At 35.8% G+C, this 23,320-nt stretch overlaps 1 protein-coding gene across 3 annotated transcripts in view; it reads left to right on the top strand.

Moving 5' to 3' along the window:
- Positions 1–23,320, top strand: part of CFAP299 (cilia and flagella associated protein 299) — an 857,410-nt gene that overhangs the window by 784,224 nt on the left and 49,866 nt on the right. For all 3 annotated transcript variants that reach the window (XM_077143042.1, XM_077143040.1, XM_077143041.1), the window contains exon 5: positions 9,760–9,889. In XM_077143042.1, coding sequence (XP_076999157.1) covers positions 9,760–9,889 — 130 coding nt within the window. The remainder of the gene's footprint in view (positions 1–9,759; positions 9,890–23,320) is intronic.

Raw genomic sequence — 23,320 nt, 5'->3', positions numbered from 1 at the left:
CATATATTTGTACATGGAGTATGATATTTCAGAAAATTAGTTTGCTAAAGAATGTTTTACTGCTTTGAAAAAATGGAAAAAAGGAACAAGCATATTTATTATTCTAGATTAAATTTCATGTCTCTATACCACAAATGAGATCCCATGTAATATGATTTCTCCACAGCTATAAAAGAAAAGAAAAAAATCAACCATAAGAAAACATGTTTTAGCATTGTTTAAACATCTTCATCATATTTTTGGCAAATCATTGACATAACTTTGGAAATATTTTGCACAAACGTTGGTTAAATCAACTCTAAAACAGCAGAGTTTAAATGGCTTGTAGGTGTAGAGACCACACATCACAGTTTTCTCAGGATAGTACTGGCTTATGCTTGTTGTCTTGACACAGTTATAGAAAATAGCCCCTTTCTCTCTCAAAAGGGTCCTAGTGTGGAAAAAATATTATGAGGTCATCCTACTTGTGGGCAGTCTACACAGAGATGTGTAGACTTAAACTTAAGAGTTTACGACTTAAATATCCCCATGATTGATATGAAATCTCCCAACCTTTCTCTTTTCAATAAAATCATTTGATTTCACTTTCTAAAACTTGCTTTTTAGTTTATTTCTGGTTTTACACATTTCCTTTGAATATGAATGTTTTGCTATTCTAAAAAGTATATCTTGGTAAATACTCCTTCTTTCATGTGAAATACTTTGTTTTAGTTTGATAATCATACACAATACTTAGGTAACATACCCAAAATGTCTACCAGTGCAACTGTATAAAACCCAGAAAGATTCAATTATTAATTTATAATGATAAGGCAAAACTTCTTTCTTATCATTATAAACTGCACCTATTCTTCTCAGATGAAGGGGAATAAGGTAGAGAACATTACCAATATAACTAAATTTGCCAGTGATGAAACAGGAAGTTAAGCATGTTTTTATTTAATGGCATCTATTTTCTTAATGAAGTAAGAGATCAGGCCACCTCTGAGAATAAAGAGGAACGTAGGGGAATAGGAAAAATGAGAAAGATAATGAATAATAAAGAAGATTAGAGATGCAAAAACTATTTTGCAGTGTCTAAATCAAGCTGGAATTAGAGACTAGAATTTAGAATTATGACAGATAGTATAGTTGTGCTATTTTCAGCAAGCGTTATCAGAAGACAATATATAGGAACAGGAAAGGCAACTGTTTTAATTGATAGAGCTGGTATTATTCAATATGAAGAGGATCAATGAAGCAAGAAAGTTAAGGTTATAGGCTAGCGTTTTTGATTGATGAGTAAATAAAGAAGTAAAAAAATATATATTTGGTTGTAAATTAGGAAAAGAAACAGTGATGGGCCAAAGAACCTGTCTCAGTTTCCCAGGTGGATATGACAAATGCAACACAATGGGTTAGCTTGTGGGAATTTATTGTCTCGTGGTTTCAGAGGTTGATAGCTTCTGGTGCTGGCCTGCCAGCAATCCCCGGGGTTCTTTGGCTTCATCATCACATGGGAAAATATTCTCTTCTTTCTCTTCCAGGTTCCCTCTGACTTCTGGGTTTTTTGTGCATGACCTTGTCTGACTTTGTTGAGTGGTTTCTTTATCTTTATAAAACATCAAGTAATCCAGATTAAGACCCAACCTCATTCAAGTGGGCCACATCGTAACTAAAAATAATGTCTTCAAATGAGTTCACACAAACAGGAAGGTAGAGTAACATTAAAAACATGTCTATGTTGGGGTACATAATTCAACCTACCATGGAACCAAGCCTCAGTGAGGTCAAAGCAATGTAGGTGAGCTAACAAAAAGTGCTATTGAACACCAAGATTTCAGTTGTGGCAGTGTCTAAATTGTGGATATGGATACAGGTAACTGGGATGAAGTAGAATTAAAGATTGAAATAAATATCATCTCACCATCATCAAATTCATCAAAATATCCTGCACTGGATAATTACTTTACGACTTAAAAGTAATCAAAGAGTGGTAGGTAAAAAGAGCATATAATTTAGATTCTATATTCTGGGCTTCAGATTGGTCTAGATTTACTGGATAGGTGAACTTGAAAAAGTCTATTTTCCTCTCTTGGCCTCAATCCCTTCATATATAACATTATTTTTCATATAAAAAAATAACATGCAATAGCCTTATTAAGAGCAAATTAGTCTACATATATAAAGGGATAACATACTGTTGATACATATTAGATATATCTTCTCACATGTAGTTTTTTGACAAAGCCCCTTTTATACTTCCTGCCCCTTTAAGGTCCTATTTTCTCTAGATTTTCTTCTTCATACCCTGGAAATACAATCAAAAGTATTACATGTTTTAAAATGCTGTCCCTTAATTCTATATCCCTTCCCAATGTTGTCCTAGTTTCCTTCACAATTAAGTTTCTTAAAGGAATTATTTTATTCAGTAATCTTTTCTCATCTTCCCTTCAATTCTCTACAACCTGAATTTTACTTCCACTACCTCACTGCAACTTCTATACTATAATGTCTGTCTAAATACCAATTTCTATGGAATCTTTTCATGATTTACAGAATCTATGGAGCATTTGGCACTACTGTCTTTCATGAAGTGCTCTTTTTTGATAGATTCTCGTCTCTTCTGTTTTTGTGACAAAATAGCTCTTTTCTGCTTCTTTTAGATGTTTCAGATTAATGTTTTTTTTCTCTCCTTTGCTGATTCCTCTTCCTTCTATCTGAAGTTGGTGTTCCCTAAATTTTGCCCTTGTCTACATGTTCTTTTTGGCCATCTCAACCATCCCTTTGGATTTGATAGCATTAATACCTGAGTAGTTTATTCATCTTAGAACACTCTCTAAAGCTTCAGAAATTCATCCATAATGTGTTTATTCAATTAATGTGTGTTTGTCATTTACCATGTGTCAGGTACAATCTAAAAGGAGGCATTGGAAATGGTGTAATGAACAATATGAATCAGTCTCTTCTCTGTCTTAGATGTTTCACAGGCATTTCAAGTTCAACATTTCCAAATTGAACTCCCCACCACTACCAATCCCTGCAATCCTTCCCTACTCTTGTATTTTATATCCTAGTAAATAAGTCCATCTACTCAGGAATACAAACCAGAATTTTTACAGTAATCCTAGAACCTTCACTTTTCTTTATCACTCTCATAACCATCAAATCCATCCATTCCACTTATAAGCATCTTCTTAAAACTGGTCACTTTTTTCTAGCCACAAATACTCTTCAGTATTGTCTGGTTACTACAAGTTTTCTCTATCCCTTCTCAGTGTAGTCCTAGTTTTCTTGGTTTCTTCACAATTAAGTGAATTTCTTCACAATTAAGTTTCTTCACAATAATACTCCGCAATGCTTACAAATTTATCTGTATAAAACATATGTTTTTATCATAATAATCGACAACTAAAATGTTTTAATGGTTCTCTATCTTCTATGAAAAAGTCCAAATATTTTCCCATTCCTGTGAAGTCCACTAAGTCCGTCTGCCCTTCTAGCAAAGTCTTTTCTAACCTCCAGTGCCCCCTACAAGTCAACTAAATGAGATAACACACATCTGCATGAATGTGCCATGAGGTTTTATGTGCCCATGTCCTATCATGTGCTTTTCACCTGCTTAAAAGACACTTCCACCCAGAATAACCTGACAATGTATCAAGACTTATCATAAGTTTCATTTACATTGTCAAGTCTTCCCTGCCCCTATCTCTGACCCCCAACAGTCCTTTCAATCTAACCCTTTTAAAATAGAACCTTCACAGTATTAACATAGTGTCTTCTGTCATTTGATGCTGAGCAAAGACTCTCTTATTTATTTCCCACTGCTCCCTACATCTATTCATAACTTTCTTTGTCCTTTGTTTGATGTGATATTAGATTCTAAAGTAAACAAGGAGGGATATTTTTAAAAGCTAGAATTTAATTGCAAGTCTAAAAGATCTGCTTAAATATTGTGCTTCTTCACAGAGCAATTAAAGGGTTTAACCTTCAAAATGCAGCCTATACAGTCTCATGCTTATATGTAAATAATGTGGCCTAACCAAATGAAAGCCAGTTTAAATTACCTTAGCATGCATCCAACACAATGGTAAGCACAAGTACACAGATAGGTTCTGGAATAATATGGCTACATAGTCAATTATAAGGTGGTCATCCAGATGATTGAGAATAAATTTATATTATTTATCAGAATGCTCAAAGAGAAACCACATACCCCATGAATGTTCTATGGATCTCAGTTTGAGAAACACTGGGCTAGATCCCTGTTACCCAAGAACACATTTTATTTCAGATAGATACATAATTTTTGGACTAACATGAATATATTAGGTACTTATTAAATGTTTATTGGATAAAAAAACCTGAAGGCCATCCCTGATTTCTTCCTCTCCCTTATTTCAGCATTCAATCAGTCACTCCTTCACCCTTCTCCACTCAAATTAAAACAAGAAATATGAAATCAAGTGCCTAACATGATACAAATTCTTGTTATCTCTTGTACCAGACCTTATAAAAACGAACCAACTTAAACTGGCCATCTAGAAAAAAGTGAAAATTGAACTGTGGAGATAGAAATAAACCAAAGATTTTTTAAAAAGCTATTCTGTAAAATCAAAATTGTCACAACAATCAGTCCAATAAGAAAATCAACAAAACTTGAGAAATCTCTCCATCAAATTCAACACCTTACTCTTATTCTTTATCCTAATCTCTAATTTTTATTTTATAGGGATTAATATTTTTCTATTTTTATTAACCTGTTTAATAAGATATGAAAAATTTAGGAGACTCATTTTCTATTGTTACTATTACCATCATTACTATTATTATTGATTTAATGAGTGAGTATCTAGGAAACCAAAAAGAATCAATTGGAAAAAAAGCTTGAACTAATTAGAGAACTCTATTAAGTTGGCCAGATGCAAAATAAATCTATAAAAGAAAAAATAATACATTTATTAAATAATAAAACAGTTTATAAGTATCTCTTTAATAATAGCAACCAATAATATAAAATACCAAAAAATCTGAACAATTATTCAATTATTCTAAACTAATGAATTAATTCAGCATATATACTTGTTGATTATTTATTATGCTATATAGTGTTCCAAACATAGGAATAGTTAATAGTTAAATATCTTAACAATAAAATTTCCCACGATTGGGGGAAGGAAAATTTACAAAGTATATCAAAAATTCATCAGAATAAAATAAACAGATGAGAATAGATACATTCTTATTTTTTTTTCAAAATGAGATCTATAATGTAAATTTTGACATGCAAACATAAAATATTCTACAAAGCTACAATAAATAAATCAGTTTGACATGGATATAAATATGAATGGAGCAGGAAAGAAAGTCCAGAAACAGGTATTATCATATTTTTAAAGAGTTCATCATGAACCATTTCATGAAGGAAGAATTAGTCAACAGTCTTATGTCAATTAATTACCCACATTTATTGTAGCCCTAGAGCTTGTACGTATAATTTATTTCTTCCATTTTCAAACAAACTAGATGTCATGGTAAATAACAAAACAACATCCATCTTAATGAGCTCAATTTTTTGGCCCTTATGTTTAAGAAAACTCCAAATATTTCCAACCCATGCCTTCCAAGTTTGTCATTTCCATTCTAATTGTAGGGTAGAGGAAGACCATGGGAGGTTTTGTGGACTTGGGCTAGAGGTGATGTGTATCACTTCTGCTCATATTCCATTGTCTAAAATTCTGTCACATAGCTACAATGCAAAAGAGATATGAATTATAGTTTGGAGATGTGCTCAAGAAGTTGAAAGTTTGCATTTCAGTGAGAAGCTATCATCAATTGTCATGGTGCTCCAGCATGCACCACCAACAGTATGTAGGAGAAAGTAGACCATGTGTGCTTAACAGAGCAGGCTGTGGGTCAAGCTCCTGTTAGAATCTCCCTGATGTCATTTCCCAATGGTGTCAGTTCCACATGTGTAAAATGAGATAATTTTATTCCTACATTTTTGGATTGGTGATAAAATTAGATAAGATAATTGATCCATTAAGCTCAGAACAGTATCCAGTACATGGTAACCATTAAACAAATGTTAGCAATCATTATTAATATGAGTGTCTATTACCTATATATCAGAATTGGCATGAAAAATTGAAAACACAAGCACAGCTCTTTCCAGTAGAAGGGCCTAGCTGATCCAGGCTTTATAAATGAGAAAATCGTCTTTAAGTGTGAAGGTGATTTATTGCAAATGCTCTTGTAAGGAACTTGAGGATTCTTCTTAAAACCAGATCAAAGTGGGGATGTGAGTAAGGGTTTTTACAGGTAGAGAAAAGTGGGTAGGGGATCAAAAACTAAGTAACGGCTGTATGAGTCATACTTGTCAGGTCAGTGATGACATTGGATCTTTGTGAGGAAGGCACCAGCAAATTTCTCAATCTTTTGTTGTTTCAAGCACATCTTGTTCCAGCTTCAGTGATTAGATTTAGATATTGTTGTGCAAACTCTTGTGTATGGGGTCTTCATTGACTCTTTTCTGAGCTAACCAGAGGAATGTCAAACTTTTGTCTTTTGAGGAGGAAGACACTGTTTCACTGGGCCACAGTGTGTCCCTGATGCTATTCTGTTATCTATTCCTATAAGCAGAATAACAGAAAGGCTAGTTAATGTTCTTCTGGCAACCAAGTACAAACTGCAGACTGCTAATCTCAGCTAGGGTAAGCATATTTTCTAACTGTCAAAATGGAGCCTGTTTCCTATCCTTGTCTAGGAGAACAGAACTATTGACCAACAACCCACATTGCTTCAACAATCATACCATATATACACACACACACACTGTGGTGGTTTCAGACTGTTATGTATCCCAGGAAAGCAATGTTCTTCAAATCCGACCTTGTGGGGGCGGACCTATCATTGGGTGGGATATTTTCATTGGGTTGTTTCTATGGAGATGTGACCTGCCAATTCAAGGTGGATCTTAATCCACTTACTGGAGTCCTTGAAGAAGGAGACATTTTGGAGAGAGCAGACAAATGCTTGGAGAGCCAATAAAGAGAGCAGAGAAACACAGATGTTTGAAGATGCAGAGAGAAATGCCCCTGGAAGCTGCTAAGATGAGAAATAAAATCCAGGGTTTGACCCAAAAAAGCTAAGAAAGGACGCACAGATGCTTAGAGAGTGAAAACCACTAGACTCAGAAGTTGAAAATGACAAACTATGAACAAGGACCAGCAGCTGCCAGCCACTTGCCTTTCCAGACAGAGGTGTTCCAGATACCAGCTGCCTTTCCATTTAAGACATATCCTCTTTCTGTTGCCTTAATTTTGGACATTTTCACAGTCTTAGAATTATAACTGTAACTTAATAAATCCCCTATATAAAAGCCAATCCATTTCTGGTATATTGCATTTTGGCAGCTTTAGCAAACCAAAACACATCCATACATATATATAATTGGTCTAGATTTTAATAAAGCTATTAATTTGAGGTCTGAACAACGAGATAGGAATATGCGGTATAAATTATGCCACTTTGAGCATAGCAATGACTCAAACACTCTGCTAGAGTTATCTATATTTGTATTTGTCATAACTAATTATTTAGAAAGACATATATGCTGTTTTTTCTTGGTTTGCTAAAGCATACCAGAAATGGTTTGGCTTTTAGAATGGGGGATTATTAGCTTGTAAATTTACAGTTCTGAGGCCATGAAAATGACCAAACTAAAAGGCATCAAGAGAAAGAAAGCTTCTCTGAAGAAAGGTTGCTGGTATCTGAGGTTCCTCTGTCACATGGGAAGACACATGACCTGTGTCTGCTTGTCCTTTTTCTCTCTGAGCTCTCTCCATCAGCATTTCTCTTTCTTTTTCATCCTTTCATAGGAGGATTTATACTCCCATAAAGGATTAAGACCTTGAATTGGATGGGTGTGCTGGTTTGAGATTTTTATTTACCCAGAAAAAAAACATGCTCTCTTTCCTAATCCAATATCGTGGGGCTAAACCTACTCTTTAGGGTGGAAACTTTTGATTAAATTGTTTCCATGGAGATGTAACACACCCAAGTGTGAGTGTGGACTTTTAATTAGCTAGAGATGTGACTCCACCCATTCAAAGTGAGTCTTAATTAGTTTACCTGAGTCCGTTGAAAGGGAAACATTTTGGAGAAACCTCAGGTGTAGATATAGACATAAACGTTTGGAAATACAGAAGCCCCAGCACTGCCAGGAGCTGAGAGAGTTGACAGAAGTTAGGCAATTGCTTCAGAGCCAACAGAGATGCAGACATTTGGAGATGCTTGGAATGCCAACAGAGAGAGCAGGTGCCTAGACAGATATGCAGAGCCCAGCATGTGCCTTCCCATGAGATGCTAAGCAAGCCAGAACCCAGAATTGTGCCCTGGAAGAGCTAAGTGAAGGCCCACAGATGCTTACAGAGGAAACTATTGGCATCAGAAGTTGGAAGCAACAGAACCAAGAACAAGGACCAGCAGACATCAGCCATATATAAGTCTTTCCATGTTCCAGACATTGGTCTTTCTTGAGTCAAGGTGTGAAAGAAAGGTTGACACTAACATGCCTTTCCTCAATGATATAAACATATGACCTATGCAATCAGTTCTTTCTGAGTTATGTAACATTTGAGGGTGAACATATTATATCTTCAGATAATAGCAAGCAAAATGTTAATATTGATATATCAGAAAGTGACTATATAATTCAGAGTGAGTTTAATCAATGAAGTCTACTCTTTGAATAGAAGGAAGAGAAGCAATAGAGGACAAAATATCCCAGTAAATGATAAGGGAAAACTGATTAAAAATAAATATTACAAATATTTGAGAGGCCTGTGGGTCATAGCTATATTTGAGTTACCTCATATACCTTCCCTTTTTAAAGCAAACATAATATTACAAATGTGTTAACAGAGATAAGATATGCAAAAATACATATTGAGGATTCCTCAAACTCATAAGACAGCATTGTATTCAGTTTTAACAAATATGTATAAAGTAAGGCTTGGAAAAAGTAGAAAGTTTCCACATAAGAACACCAATAACAAGGATAAAATGCTAGAACGCAATGTTGAACAGTTAAAAAAAAATGCATGCACTTTGAAACAAGAAGATCTCAGTTGAAAGCTTAGTCCAATGACTTTTCGGTCAGAGTGTCTTAACCATGCCAGTTGACTTCCTCTATCCTCCTTGGCCATCTCTGTAAAATAAGAGCAACTTCTATGGGTTGTGATAGAAGACATTATCTTGCTTGGCATATGGTAACCACTCAAACACAAATAGTTTTACACTCTCCATAGAAAACATATTCCTGAAAATTAGAGTCTACAAAAAGTGAATTAATTTGAAGTTGGTTTGCAATGAAAAAAAGGAGTGTTTAACCTGTTCTTCCTTTTGGTGCACAGTCTTAATATCCTGAAGAGTCTGATATGGAACAATTAAAATGCATTAATTTTCTTCTTGACTTCCTGGGGCATATAATATCGGAATAAGCCCTAAGTATAGAGTATCCAAACAAGGACATTATGCAAAATGTTAATAAATATGTACAAAATTATTTGAGAATAATCCAGCCTAATCTTTTCTGTAGCAATTTTAACCTCAGATGTGTTCTATATGATAATATGGACTGTGTCCCTATCCATTTGCCAGTCCCCATTGAGACAGAACAGTTCCAAATATTTTCTCAATTATATCTGTCAATGTAATGCATTATATATATATTTATATATACATATATATAACTAATAAAAATTTATTTTATAGCTTTTACAACTGGGACAGTCAGATCGCTGTTTGGAATTCGAGTCCCAATTACCAAGTGATTTCTGATAATCCAGAAGGCTTACTTTTCAAATACAAAAGAGATAGAAAAATTCTCAATGTGGATCCTAAGGTAATTTCTGCTTTGTACATATGAAATGTTTCAACATTTATTGTATTTCAACCATTATTCAAAAAATTATTAAGTATTTGACTCCCTTATGTTTTTGAATTTAGAAATGAAAAAAATTATTTTGAAACCTGGAGCATGTACCATCTTAAAAAATTAACAAATCATCAGAAATCAATAAAGAAGAGTTTTGGGGGTGATATAAAGAAAATTCACAAATGGCAACACTTCTCTATGCTAAACATCAGAATTAGTTCAGGGTGCCAGGGAGCAATGCATTTGTTTTCTCTGACCTGGGGAAATCCCTGATATTTTTGCTCTGACTAGGGATATGAGGCATAATAGGAGAAGAAATACGAATTCACAAATGTACTTACCATTCTAATATCCCTTTTTTATAGGAGACTAACACTGAAAACAATATACTATTTAATGTATTTTTTTAATTTTTTTATTGTATAACATAACATATTATGCAAAGCAAAGACAAAAAACAATAGTTTTCAAAGCACTTGTCAACAAGTAGTTACAGGAGAGATTCCAGAGTTTGTCATGGGCTGCTATAACATCATTTCAGATTTTTGCTTTTAGCTGCTCTAGAACATTGGAGGCTAAGAAGAATAAATATCTTTTATCATCACCATCAACTTTTTTTTCTTTTTTGTAAAAAATAACACATATACAAAAAAGCAATACATTTCAAAGCACAGCACAACAATTAGTTATAGAACAGATTTCAGAGTTTGGTATGGGTTACAATGCCACAGTTTAAGGTTTTTACTTCTAGCTTCTCTAAGATACTGAAAACTAAAATAAATATCAATATAATGATTCAGCAATCATCCTCATTTGTTAAATCCTACTTTCTCTGTATAAATTCACCATCACTTTTGACCTTTCTCCCACTGTTTAGGGGTATTTGGGCCATGCCCATTCTAAATTTTTCCTGTAGGAAAGAGCTGTCAATAACATGGGATTTGGAGACAGAACTAGCTGATGTTCTGGATCAGCTGGCCCCTCTAGGTTTCAAAATTTAGCTGGTCCAGGGATCTATCTGTAGATTGTAGGGTTCTGGAAAGTTACCCTAGTACATAGAAACTTTGTAGAATCTTATATATTGCCCTAGGTGTTCTTTAGGACTGGCTCAAATGGATTTGGTTGGAATTTGGCAAGTTATGATAGGTAGCAATGTCTAACTGAAGTTTGTGTAAGGGTGACCTCCAAGAGTAGCCTTTCAACTATCTTAGGACTTTTTCAGCCACTGATACCTTACTTGTGAACTTCTTTTCCCTCTTTTGGTCAAGATGGCATTGTTGATCCCACAGTGCCAGGGCCAGACTCATCCCTGGGAGTCATGTCCCTTGCTGCCAGGGAGATTTTCATCCCTGAATGTCATGCCTCATGTAGGGGAGAAGACAATGATTTCGCTTGCAGAGCTGGACTTGGAGAAATTGAAGTCACATCTGAGCAACAAAAGAGGTCCTCCAGATTGGGGGCTTAGCCTATTGCTTTGATTGTCCCCATTGCTTGTGAGAATATCAATCCTGGGGTCTGTACATATGAAACTTAACCCCACAAAGAACAGGCTAAGCCTACATAAGATTAGGCCTTAAGAGTCACCCCCAAGAGAACCTCTTTTGTTGCTCAGATGTGGCCTCTCTCTCTCGCAGTCAACACCACAAGCAAATTCACTGCCCTCCCCCTCTCTACATGGGACATGACTCCCAGGGGTGTGGACCTTCTTGGCAATGTGAGTTAGAAATCATAGAATGAGCTGGGACTCAGCATCAATCCCTTGAGAAAACCTTCTCGACCAAAAGCAGGAAAAGCAAAATGAGACAAAATAAAGTGTCAATGGCTGAGAGATTCCAAACAGAGTCGAGAGATTATCCTGGAGGTTATTCTTACGCATTATATAGATATCATCTTTTTAGTTAGGGTGTAATGGAGAGGCTGGAGGGTACTGCCTGAATATGTAGAGCTGTGTCCCACTAGCATTGTTTCTTGAAGATATTGTATAATGATATTGCTTTCACAATGTGACTGTGTGATTGTGAAAACCTTGTGTCTGATGCTCCTTTTAGCTACCTTATTGACACACAAGTAAAACATATGGATTAAAAATAAATTAATAATAGGGGAACAAATGTTAAAATAAATAAATAAATAAATAAATAAATAAATAAATAAATAAATAAATAAAAATAAAATAAAGAGGTCCTCCAGAAGTTACTCTTAGGCATATCCAAAGGTAGGCTAAGCTTCTTTGCTACATACATAAGCTTCACAAGAGCAAACTTTGAGATCAAAATCTTAGCCTATTTATTTGGGTGTCCCTAATGTTTGACACAGTATCAACACTTTCCCTGGTGGTAAAGTTTAATGGTTCCATATTTTTTCTCATTCTCAAGGACCTTTGCCAATACTTTTTGATTATCTGCTTAATATATTCTAGGATGCATTGAGGCATTGCATTAAGTGATACAGGATTAAAAGCCCTCATTCTTATTCTGGGCTCCCTGTGTTTTGATTGTTTAAATGAGCTATCCAAACAGGTTGAGTTAGATTAAGTGCTACAGAAAATTTAGGTTCCAGACAAAATAAATCTTTCTTCCTTTGGTCTCAAAGAGTAGGTAAGTTCTAAAATATAGATGATGTATTCTTTACCCCTGTGTTCTGAATTACCTCAGTCCTGACCAGATCAACTTCATTCTTATTTCTACATACCAGGTTATAAATATATAAAACAGTCTATTAAAATCCAGAAATAATAACTACCACTCTGAACTAGATGTGACTACTATAAGCTTGCAATCTAGGCCCTTGTTTTCTTATAAGCATTTTCTAAAGGAGACCATACAATAATTGCTCTTTTGTTTCTGGCTTATTTTGCCTCACCAAATGTCCCACAGGTTGATTCACCATGTTGCATGTCTCATGACTTTTTCCTTTTTGTAGCAGCACAATATTTGATCATATGTGTACACCATCTTTCAACAATCTACTTCTCAGTCAGTACATCCTTCAGCCACCTGCCATCATTAGGTAACATGTAAAATGCCCAAAGTCTACAGTCCATCAACATTCTCAATCTTAGGTAATTTCATTGTTCCCAAGAGAAAGATCACCAATAAACACACCTCACCAAATAAATCTAAACTCCCCCTTAACTCTTGTCCCTTCCCCAATTATTTACCCATTGTTGCCATGATATTACTGATGTTTTCTTGTTAAACATAGCCCATAGCATGCAGTAGCAATTTTCCCCCATACCCTGAACTTAAACACTCTTTGTACAAGAATCATACCTTTGAAGTAGTTCATGCAAGAACTTACTTCTATTTCTAGTGTTAATCAATGGGACTCAGATCTATACACTCCTTTTAATTATATTCACCTTCAATATTGTAATATTACTTATAGACCCACTGGTGAACCACCTTCCCTTCTATCTACTCCCTTGATTTGAGCTCAACCTCATTTCTAACCATTGGCCCATCTGTACATTCTATGTATCTCTAAGTCCCCTACACTCTGTATTATAAGCCATGTACTAAAGGTAAATTTACCTTTACCATGTCATAAAAAAAAACTTCATAAAAGTGGAGTTGTACAATATCTATCCTTTTGTGTCTGTCTTATTTCACTAAGCATTTGTCCTCAAGGCTCACCCATCTTGTCATGTGCTTCAGGATGTCATTTTGTCTCACTGCTGCATAATATTTCATCATATGTATATACTACATTTTGTTAACCCACTTGTCTGTTGATGGGCATTTGTATTGCTTTCATTCTTTTGGCAATTGTGACCATCAGTGTGCAAATGTCTGTTTTTGTCACTGGTTTCAGCTTCTCTTGGAATATAGCAAGTAGTGCTATTGCTGGGTTATGGGGCGACTCGATATTTAATTTCCAAAGGAACTGCCAAACTGCCTTCCATAGTGGCTGCACCATTATACATTCCCATCAGCAGTGCATAAATGTCCCAGTTTTTCCGCATCCTTTCCAACATTTATAATTTCATGTGTGTTTAATAGCAGCTATTCTTATAGGTGTGAGGTGGTATCTCATTGTAGTCTTGATCTGCATTTCCCTTATGGCTAATGAAAATGAGCACCTCTTCATGTGCTTTTGAGCCATCTGTATTTGCTCTTCAGGAAAATACTTATTCACATCTTTAGCCCATTTTATAATTGGGTTGTGTGTTCTTTTGTTGTTGAGTTATATGATTTGTTTATGTGTACGGGATATCAAACCTTTTTTCAGTGTATGGTTTCCACATATTTTATCCCATTGAGTTGGTGCCTCTTCACCTTTTGACAAAGTTGTTTGAGATGCAGAAGCATTTGATTTTTGAGGCATTCCCATTTATCTATTTTTTTGTTTTGTTGCTTGTGCTTTGGATGAAAGTTTAGGAAACTACCTCCTATTACTAGATCGTGAAGATGTTTCACTAAATTTTCTTCTAGAAGCATAATGGTACTAGTTCTAATATTTAGGTGTTTGATCCATTTTGAGTTAATTTTTGTATGGGGTATAAGGTAAGGGTCCTCTTTCATTCATTTGGCTATTGATATCCAGTTCCTATGGCCATTTATTGAAAAGATGATTTTGTCCCAGTCGTGGATTTGGGAGCCTTGTCAAAAATCAGTTGACCATAGATTTGGTGGCTTATGTCTGCACTCTCAATTAGATTTCATTGGTCAGTACTTCTGTCTTTGTGCCAGTTACCATGCTGTTTTGACCATTTGGCTTTATAATATATTTTAACGTGAAGGAGTGTCAATCCTCCCACTTTGTTCTTTTTTTTTTTAGATGCTTTTAGCTGTTTGGGGTCTCTTTCCCTTCCAGACAAATTTGGTAACTAGCTTTTCCACGTCTTCAAAGTAGGCTGTTGGAATTTTGATAGGTACTGAATTGAACCTGTAGATCAATTTGGGTAGAATTGACATTTTAACTATATTTAATCTTCCTATCCATGAGCAGGAAATGTCTCTCCACCTCTTTATATCTTCTTTGATTTCTTTTAGCACTGTTATGCAGTTTTCTACGTACAAGTACTTTACACCCCTAGTTAAGTTCATTCCTAGGTACTTTATTCTTTTAGTTGCTGCTTTTGTATGGAATGTTTTCCTTAACTGATTCCTCAATTAGGTCATTGATTGTGTATAAAAATGTTACCGATTTTTGCACATTAATTTTATATCCTGCCACCTTGCTGAATTTGTTTATTAGCTCAAGTAACTTTGTTGCAGATTTCTTAGGATTTTCCAAGTATAGTATCATGTCATCTGCAAATAATGAAAGTTTTACTTCCTCCTTTCCAATATGAATGCCTTTTATTTCTTTTTTCTGCCTGATTGCTTTAGCTAGAACTTCTAGTACAAAACTGAATATACTGGTGACAGTGGACATCCTTGTCTCATTCCTGATCTTAGGGGGAAAGCTTTCAGTACTCTCCATTGAGTATAATGCTGGCTATCGTTTTTTCATATATGCCCTTTATCATATTGAGGAAGATACCTTTGATTTCTATATTTTGAAGGCTTTTTTATTAGGAAAGGATGTTGAATTTTGCCAAATGCTTTTTCAGCATCACTCGAGATGATCATGTGATTTTTCCCTTTTGATTTGTTAATGTGCTGTATTACATTAATTGATTTTTCATGTGGAACCATCCTTGCATTCCTCATGTAACTCCCCACTTGATCGTGGTGTATAATTCTTTTAATGTGTTGTTGGATTCGATTAGCTAGTATTTTATTGAGAATATTTGCATCTATATTCTTTAGGGAGATTGGCCTGTAGTTTTCTTTTTTTATAGCATCTTTACCTTTTTTATAGCATCTTTTTTTATAGCATCTTTTTGGTATTTAAATGATGTTAGCTTCATAAAATAAGTTAGATAGTGTTCCTTTTTCCTCAATCTTTTTGAAAAGTTTGAGCAGGATTGGTGTTACTTCTTTTTGTAATGTTTGATAAAATTCCCCTGTGAAGCCATCTGACCCTGTATATTTACTGTGTAGGAAGATTTTTGATGACTGACTTGTGATTTGTTTGTTGAGATCTTCTATTTCTTCCTAAGTCAGCGTAGGAGGTTGTGTGTTTCCAGGAATTTGTCCATTTCATTTAAATTGTCTAGTTTGTTGTCATATAGAATTGTCTTATGATTTTTTTATTTCCTCAAGGTCTGTGGCAATGCATCCCTTCTCATTTCTGATTTTGTTTATTTTTCATCCTCTCTTATTTTCTTTGTTAGCCTTTCTAGTTGGCCCATTGATTTTCTCAATGAACCAATTTTTGTTTTTATTGACTTTTTTCTGTTGTTCTTTTGTTCTCCTATTCATTTAAATCTGCTTTAATCTTCATTATTTCTCTTGCTTTATTTGCTTTGAGGTTAGTTTGCTGTTCTTTCTCAAGTTCCTCTAGGTGAGTAGTTAAGGTCTCGATTTTTGCTGTTTCTTGTTTTTTAATATAGGCATTTAGAGCAATGAATGTCCCTTTCAACACAGCCTTTGCTGTATCCCATAGTTTCTGAAATGTTGTGTTCTCATTTTCATTTGTCTCCAGATACCTACTGATTTCCCTAGCAATTTCTTCTTTGACCCATTGGTTGTTTAAGAATGTGTTATTTAATCTCCATATATTGTATTCTTGTTCTTTGGTGGTTATTGATATCCATCTTCACTCCATTGTGATCAGAGAAAGTGCTTTGAATAATTTCAATGTTTTACATTCATAAAGACCTGCTCTGTGCCTCAGCATATGATTTATCCTGAAGAATGTTCCCTGAGCACTAGAGAAGAATGTATATCCTGGTGTTTTGGAATGTGGTGACCTATATATGTCTATTAGGTCTAATTCATTTTCAAGTTATCATCTATCACTCCGTTCAGTTTTGCCAATGTCTGTCTGATGTACTTTGGAGCCCCCTGATTGGGAGTATAAACATTTATGATTATTATTTCTTCTTGGCTAATTGTCCCTTTTATTAATATATAGTGTCCTTCTTTGTACTTATGATGTCTTTACATTTAAAGTCTATTTTGTCAGATATTAATATAGCTACTCCTGCTTTCTTCTGGTTACAATTTGTGTGGAATATCTTTTTCCATCTGTTCACTTTCAATCTATTTGTATCCTTGTGACAAAGATGAGTCTCTTATAAGCAGCATATAGCTGGATTATATTTCTTAATCCGTTCTGCCAATCTGTATCTTTTAATTGGTAAATTTGGTCCATTAACATTAGAAATTATTATTGAAAAGGCATTTCTTGAATCCACCATCTTATCTTTTGGATTTTATTTTTCAGATCTAAATAGTACTTTCTCTCTTTCTCTTTTTATCCTTTAAGTTATCTTTACTGGTACTCTTCTATTCTGTGCCCTCCTCCAGACCTCCCCTTCTTCTATCTTTTTTTTTTTTGTCAACTGGCAGAGCTCCTTTTAGTGTTTCTTGTAGGGCTGATCTCTTGTTGACAGATTCTTCCAGGATTTGTTTGTCTGTGAAAATTTTAATCTCTCAGTTTTGAAGGACAATTTGGCTGGGAACAGAATTCTTAGCTGAAAGTCTTTCTCTTTAAGGATCTTAAATATATCATACCACTGCCTTCTCACCTCCATAGTGTCAGATGAGTATTCTGAACTCAGTCTCATGTGGTTTCTCTTGTATGTAATAGATTGTTTTTCTCTTGCTGCTTTCAAGATTTTTTTTTTTCTGCTTTTTGTCAGCATTTGACGGACTGATTAGTGTGTGTCTTGGGGAAGGCCTATTTGAATTTAATCTGTTTGGAGTTTATTGGGCTTCTTTTGACATGCACATTTATGTCCTTTATGAGGGTTGGGAAGTTTTCCCCCATTATATCCTCAACTAATCTTCCTAGCCCTTTACTCTTCTCTTCTCCTTCTGGGACACTAATGATTCTTATATTTGTGTACTTTATTTTGTCTATCATTTCCCCGAGATCCAATTCAAATTTTTCCATCTTTTCTGCCATTTGCTGTTTTGAGTGTTTGAAATCATTTGTCCCGTCCTCTAGCTCAGGTATTCCTCCTCTTTTCTTCAAATCTGCTGTTGTGTATCTTGAGTATATTTTTATTTTATCTTTTTAATTTTATCTGCAGCATCTTTAATCTCTGTGGTATCTGCTATTTTTCTATTTATTCTTTTACATTCCTCTTTATGCTCTTCTAGCATCTTCTTGATCCCCTTTATGTCATTAGCCACCCCATTTATTATATTTAGTAGAATTATAGGAGCATCTTTGGTTAGTTGTTCCAAAGTCTCCTCTGCTGTTTTAATTTGGTCACAAGGCTGGGCTATATCTGTTTGCATCATGATATGCTTAATGATCTTCTGTTGTCTTCAAGGCATATAAATATCTTGATAGGTTTACTTTGGAAGTTGATTTCCTTCAGTACTCTAAGGCTTTTATTTGTGGGATGGATGTGGAGTGGGATGCAGGGCACAGGGTAGGGCTCAAAAATGCAGTGATGCATTGCAGTGCAGATATAGGCACAGGCTGGGGATGCTATGCTGGTGCCTATAATCATGAGGTGCAGGTCGTGGGGTTGTGGATGTGCAGTGCTGGAGCCCAGGGTGTGGGATGCAGCTCAGGCAGATCTTGGAGCACAAGAGCAGGATGTAGCATATAGGACATAGAGGTAGAATCAGGTGGGAGTTGGATAGGGAGGCTGTGTGTATGCACAGGGGCAGGTGTGCAGGTAGGATGTAGGTGGGCACATAGGGCATGGGGGCCGTGGATATCAGGGCATAGGGTAGGTGGCACAGAGGTTGGGGCATGGTGTCAGAGAAGTGTGTTGGTGTGTCCTTGCACAGAGGGAGGCATCCAGAGGGCCCTGGATGAGGATGTGGGAGTGTGTAAAGTTGGGCACAAGTCATCAGGGTTGCAGGACATAGGGAGGTGGCATCTGATGGATGGTGCTCTGTCAGGGGTGTGCAGGGTTGGAGGTGGTTGGAGCAGGTGGCCATGTGTGTGCAAGGCGGGGGCTATGTAGCACAGATTTGCCCATGAGCACCTGCCAGGTGTGAGAGCAAGGTGTTTGTGCCAGGAGATGGACAAGTATGCATGTTTGTGGGGCAAGGGGTTGGGGTACAAGGTCCAAGAAATCAGTGCACAAATGTGTGGGTGGCCGGTGGCAGGGAGGATGTGACTGTGCAGGTGCACGGGTCTGAAGGGCAAGACCCTGTTGTACACTGGTCTAGGAGGCGGGGCCATCGTGTGCACATGGGCATGACTCAGGGCTGTGTGCATTCACGAATCTGGGAGGGTCATAAATTTATGTACAAGTGCTCAGAGTGGAGGTGGGTGGGTGTTGCATGACTGTATGGGCTGGAGGCGGGTATTGCCTGAGTATGAAGGTAAGCGCCCGCAGCCTTTATTGCTGGTGACCACCTGCAGGGAATAGGGAGGGGGAGGCCACAGGAATGGCGGGGAGAGACTGCACTTGTGGAGGAGAGGTGAATTGGGCTGCAACAGACAAGTGTGCACGTGGGTTGGGGGTGTAGGGTGGTACCCAGGGGTGGGGAGGAGAGAGTGAGGAGGTGCTTGGAGTACAGGGAGGGGGGTCAGGGATGGGGTTCAGGTGCATAGGGTGTGGGGCAGTCATGGGTCACAGGGCTGCACCCATGAGGGTACTGCATTGGAGGAACGCAGCTTGGCTTAATTCCTAGTCCCCATCTCCCCATCTGTGCATTCCTGAGGCCTCCAGGCTTCTGTTTGGAAAGGGACACTTCAGGTCTTTTGTTCTCTGCATCTCAATTCTTCAGCTTTTGGAGCCAGGGTCTCCCTATGTGGTGTAGAAGACCCTTCCATGTCACACCCTGAAATCGCTGTCTTAGTCACCTCCCCACCCATTTTCTAGCTGTTCCTTGGAACAGGGGTGAACTCAACCTATCCTATTCTGCCATCTTCCTGGAATTCCTCTCAGTGTATTTCTAAGTACTAACTTAGAAATTTATTTAAATATTTAATATATGTCTCCCATGGTATTTTGAATTTACTCAAGGAAAATATATTTACATCATGCATATTTTCAAAGGTGGAATTTGCATGTGACTGAGAAATTTTCATCATGTCCTATCATAAATCTGGTGATGAAAGCTGAAACCTTACCAAAGTCATTGTATGATTTCTTTTATTTAAATCCTGAAAAATGATGTTGCTTACATGACAGCAGCATTCTAAAATCCAAAGACAGAAAGAAGAGTTTATCACAGTTAAAAGAAACAGGAATTGGGTGATATGACTGCGGTGAGGCAGGATGGACCAAAGGAAAAGGCGAGTTTGGTTCCAAAGGTTTTTCCTACTGGATTGTAGCCAATTAAACAGTCAGGAACTGTCAGAAATTATTTATTTAAAAACCCTGCAGTACGGCATAATGCTATGCAGCAACCAGTAAAAGAGCTAGAGGACGAAACTGGTAAATTGTGTAAAATACCGGTGATTTGCATTCTCCACATAGCAGCAACAATTGCCCATACCCCAACCACACAGCAGGCAGCAGTAAGGTACCAGCACAGTTTGCTGTTTCCAAAGTGAGACATAAAACCCACTTCACCAAGATCTGAAGATATATGGCCTGAGCACTGAGCATTGCTCTTGATTAGCTACATCAGGAAAGCAATGTACTATGTACAACGGAGTCACAATTACTCATCAGAAACCATGGAAGTGAGAAGAAAGGTGTTTTAAATACTTGAAGTTCTGAGAGAAAATGATTACCACCCAAGAATTCTATATTCATTGAGACTTCATTTTTAAAATGAGGGAGGGATTAAGATATCCCCAGATAAACAAAAGATGAGGGAGTTCACTACCATTAGACCTTCCTAAAAGGCAATACTAAAGAGAGTTCCTCAGAAAGAAAGAAAAGACATTAGATAGTGGTTCAAAACAGCAAGAATAAATAAAGATCTCTGTTAAAGGTAAGTACATGCACAATTATAAATGCCAGTACTACAGTATGGTATTTTTTCCATATATAGTGCAACTTTTTAATTCCTACAGGTGCTAAAATGAAAATGCATAAAAAGTAATGATAAATCCATATATTTATATATACAATGTACAGAGATATAATTTCCAACAAGTGCAAAAAGAGGTGGGATAGGAACAGTAGAGTATAGAAAGAGTGTATGTGTATGCTATTGCCGTCAAGTTGGTATCTAATGAAATATGATTATTACATATTTAGAATGTTAAATTTTAATCTGATGGCAACCATAAGGAAAATCCCTGGAAAAAAGATATCCAGAAAAAAATGAGAAGTTTCTCAATATGATTTAATACGAAAAAAATCAACTAAATAAGAAAATAGACATTAACAGAACAGTTGAGGGACAAAACCAGCTGTAAGATTTACAAAGACTACAAAGCAGAAGAAAGTCCTGCATTATCAGTAGTAACTTTAAATATAAATGAATTAAAGTCTCACTCAAAAGACAGAGATTGGCAGATGGATTAAAAAGCAGACCCAAATATTATACACTGCTTACAAGAGGCTTAAATTCAAAGAGAAAAGTTGGTTGAAAGTGAAAGGATAGAAAAAAATATATACCTTTGGTTCATTCCCGGGTTTTGGCACCAACGTAAATAGATAGATAGATAGATAGATAGATAGATAGATAGATAGATAGATAGATAGATAGATAGATAGATAGATAGATAGACCGACCATGCAAGTAGAAACCAAAACAAAGCTGGGATACCTATACCAATATCAGATAAAATTGACTTTAAGTAAAAAGCTTATGAAAGACAAAGGAGGACACTATATATTGATAAAGGGGCCAATTCAACAAGAAGACATACAGCTATAAATGTATATATATGCAACTCAGAACAGAGCCTCAGTGTATATATATATGAAGCAAATATGGACAGATTCAAAGGGAGAAATAGATTATCTTCATTAATAATAGGAGACTTTAATACACCAATTTCAATAAAGGATAGTACAAATTGACAAAAGATGAATAGAGAAATAGAAGTATTGAATGATATTCTAAAACAATTAGACATATATAGGAGCAGAATGCATGTTCTTCTCAAGTGCACACGCATGATTTTCCAGGATAGACCATGTCTTACACCACAGAAGAAGGTCTTGGTAAATTAAAAAAACACTGAAATAATGCATTATATCTTCTCTAACTACAATGGAATAAAGCTAGAAAAAAAACACAAGAGAAAAATTAACATATATTTGAAAATTAAACAATGCACTCCTAAACAACCAGTGGGTTAAGAAGGAAATCACGAGAGTTATTAAGAAATATATTGAGATGAATGAAATGAATATTCCACGTACCAAAACTAGTATAATGCAGCAAATGCAGTGGTGAAATGGAAATGTATAGCTCTAAATGCTTACATTAAAAATGAGAAAAGGTTTCAAATCAAAGACCTAACCTCCAAACTGGAGCAACTAGAAAAAGAATAAGCAACTAGAAAAAAATTAAAACCAACGTGAGCAGAAGGAAGAAAATAATGAAGATCAGAGCAGAGATTAAATGAAAATTAAAAACAGATATTTTCACCCTGATGTTCATAGTGGCATTATCACAATTGCCAAAAATGGAAGCAACCATAGTGTCCATCAACTGATGAATGGATTTAAAAATGTAGTATATGCACACAAAGGAACACACAAAGGAATATTATTCATCTGTAAAAAGAAATTAATTTCTAATACATGTGATAACATGGATGAACCTTGAAGATATCATACAGAGTAAAATAAACCAGACAAAAGGAAAAATATTATATGATCTCACTGATATGAAATAATTAGAATAAGCATACTCATAGAGTTAGAATCTAGAATGTAGGTTACCAGAGGATAGGTGATGGTAGGGAATAGGAGTTTATGCCTAAGTTGTACAAAGTTTCTACTTGGGATGATGGAAAAGTTTTGGAAATGGATAGTGGTGATGGTAGCACAACATTATGAATGCAATTAACAGCACTGACCTATCTATTTGAGTGTGGTTGAAAGGAGAAATTTTAGGTAGCATCTATTTTATTTGAAGAAAACTTAAAAACAAAATCCATGAGATAGTACAACACAGTTAACCCTAAAGTAAACCGTGATCTATAGTTAATAGTAAGATTTTAAGAATGTGCCATTATCAGTTGTACCAAATGTACCACATCAATGCAAGATGTTAATAATAGGGTGATTTATGGAATCCTTTTATTTTATGCATGATTTTTCTGTAAACCCACTTCTCTTATAAAAATATTAGAAATAAATGCATAAAATTCTCTTATCAAAATAGGAAAAAATTGTTTCATATCTACCTGCTACAATTTCTTACTCATAAAGAGTACTCAATAACTATGTGTTCAAAGAATGAATGAATGAATTACCATAGCAAGAAATAGAATATCACCTGCCATCAAATTCAG

Source organism: Tamandua tetradactyla, chromosome 24 (genome assembly GCF_023851605.1).
Source record: "Tamandua tetradactyla isolate mTamTet1 chromosome 24, mTamTet1.pri, whole genome shotgun sequence".
Classification (NCBI taxonomy): domain Eukaryota; kingdom Metazoa; phylum Chordata; class Mammalia; order Pilosa; family Myrmecophagidae; genus Tamandua; species Tamandua tetradactyla.
The sequence above is the reverse complement of the archived record's forward strand: the minus strand, read 5'-3'. Positions and strand labels throughout refer to the sequence as shown.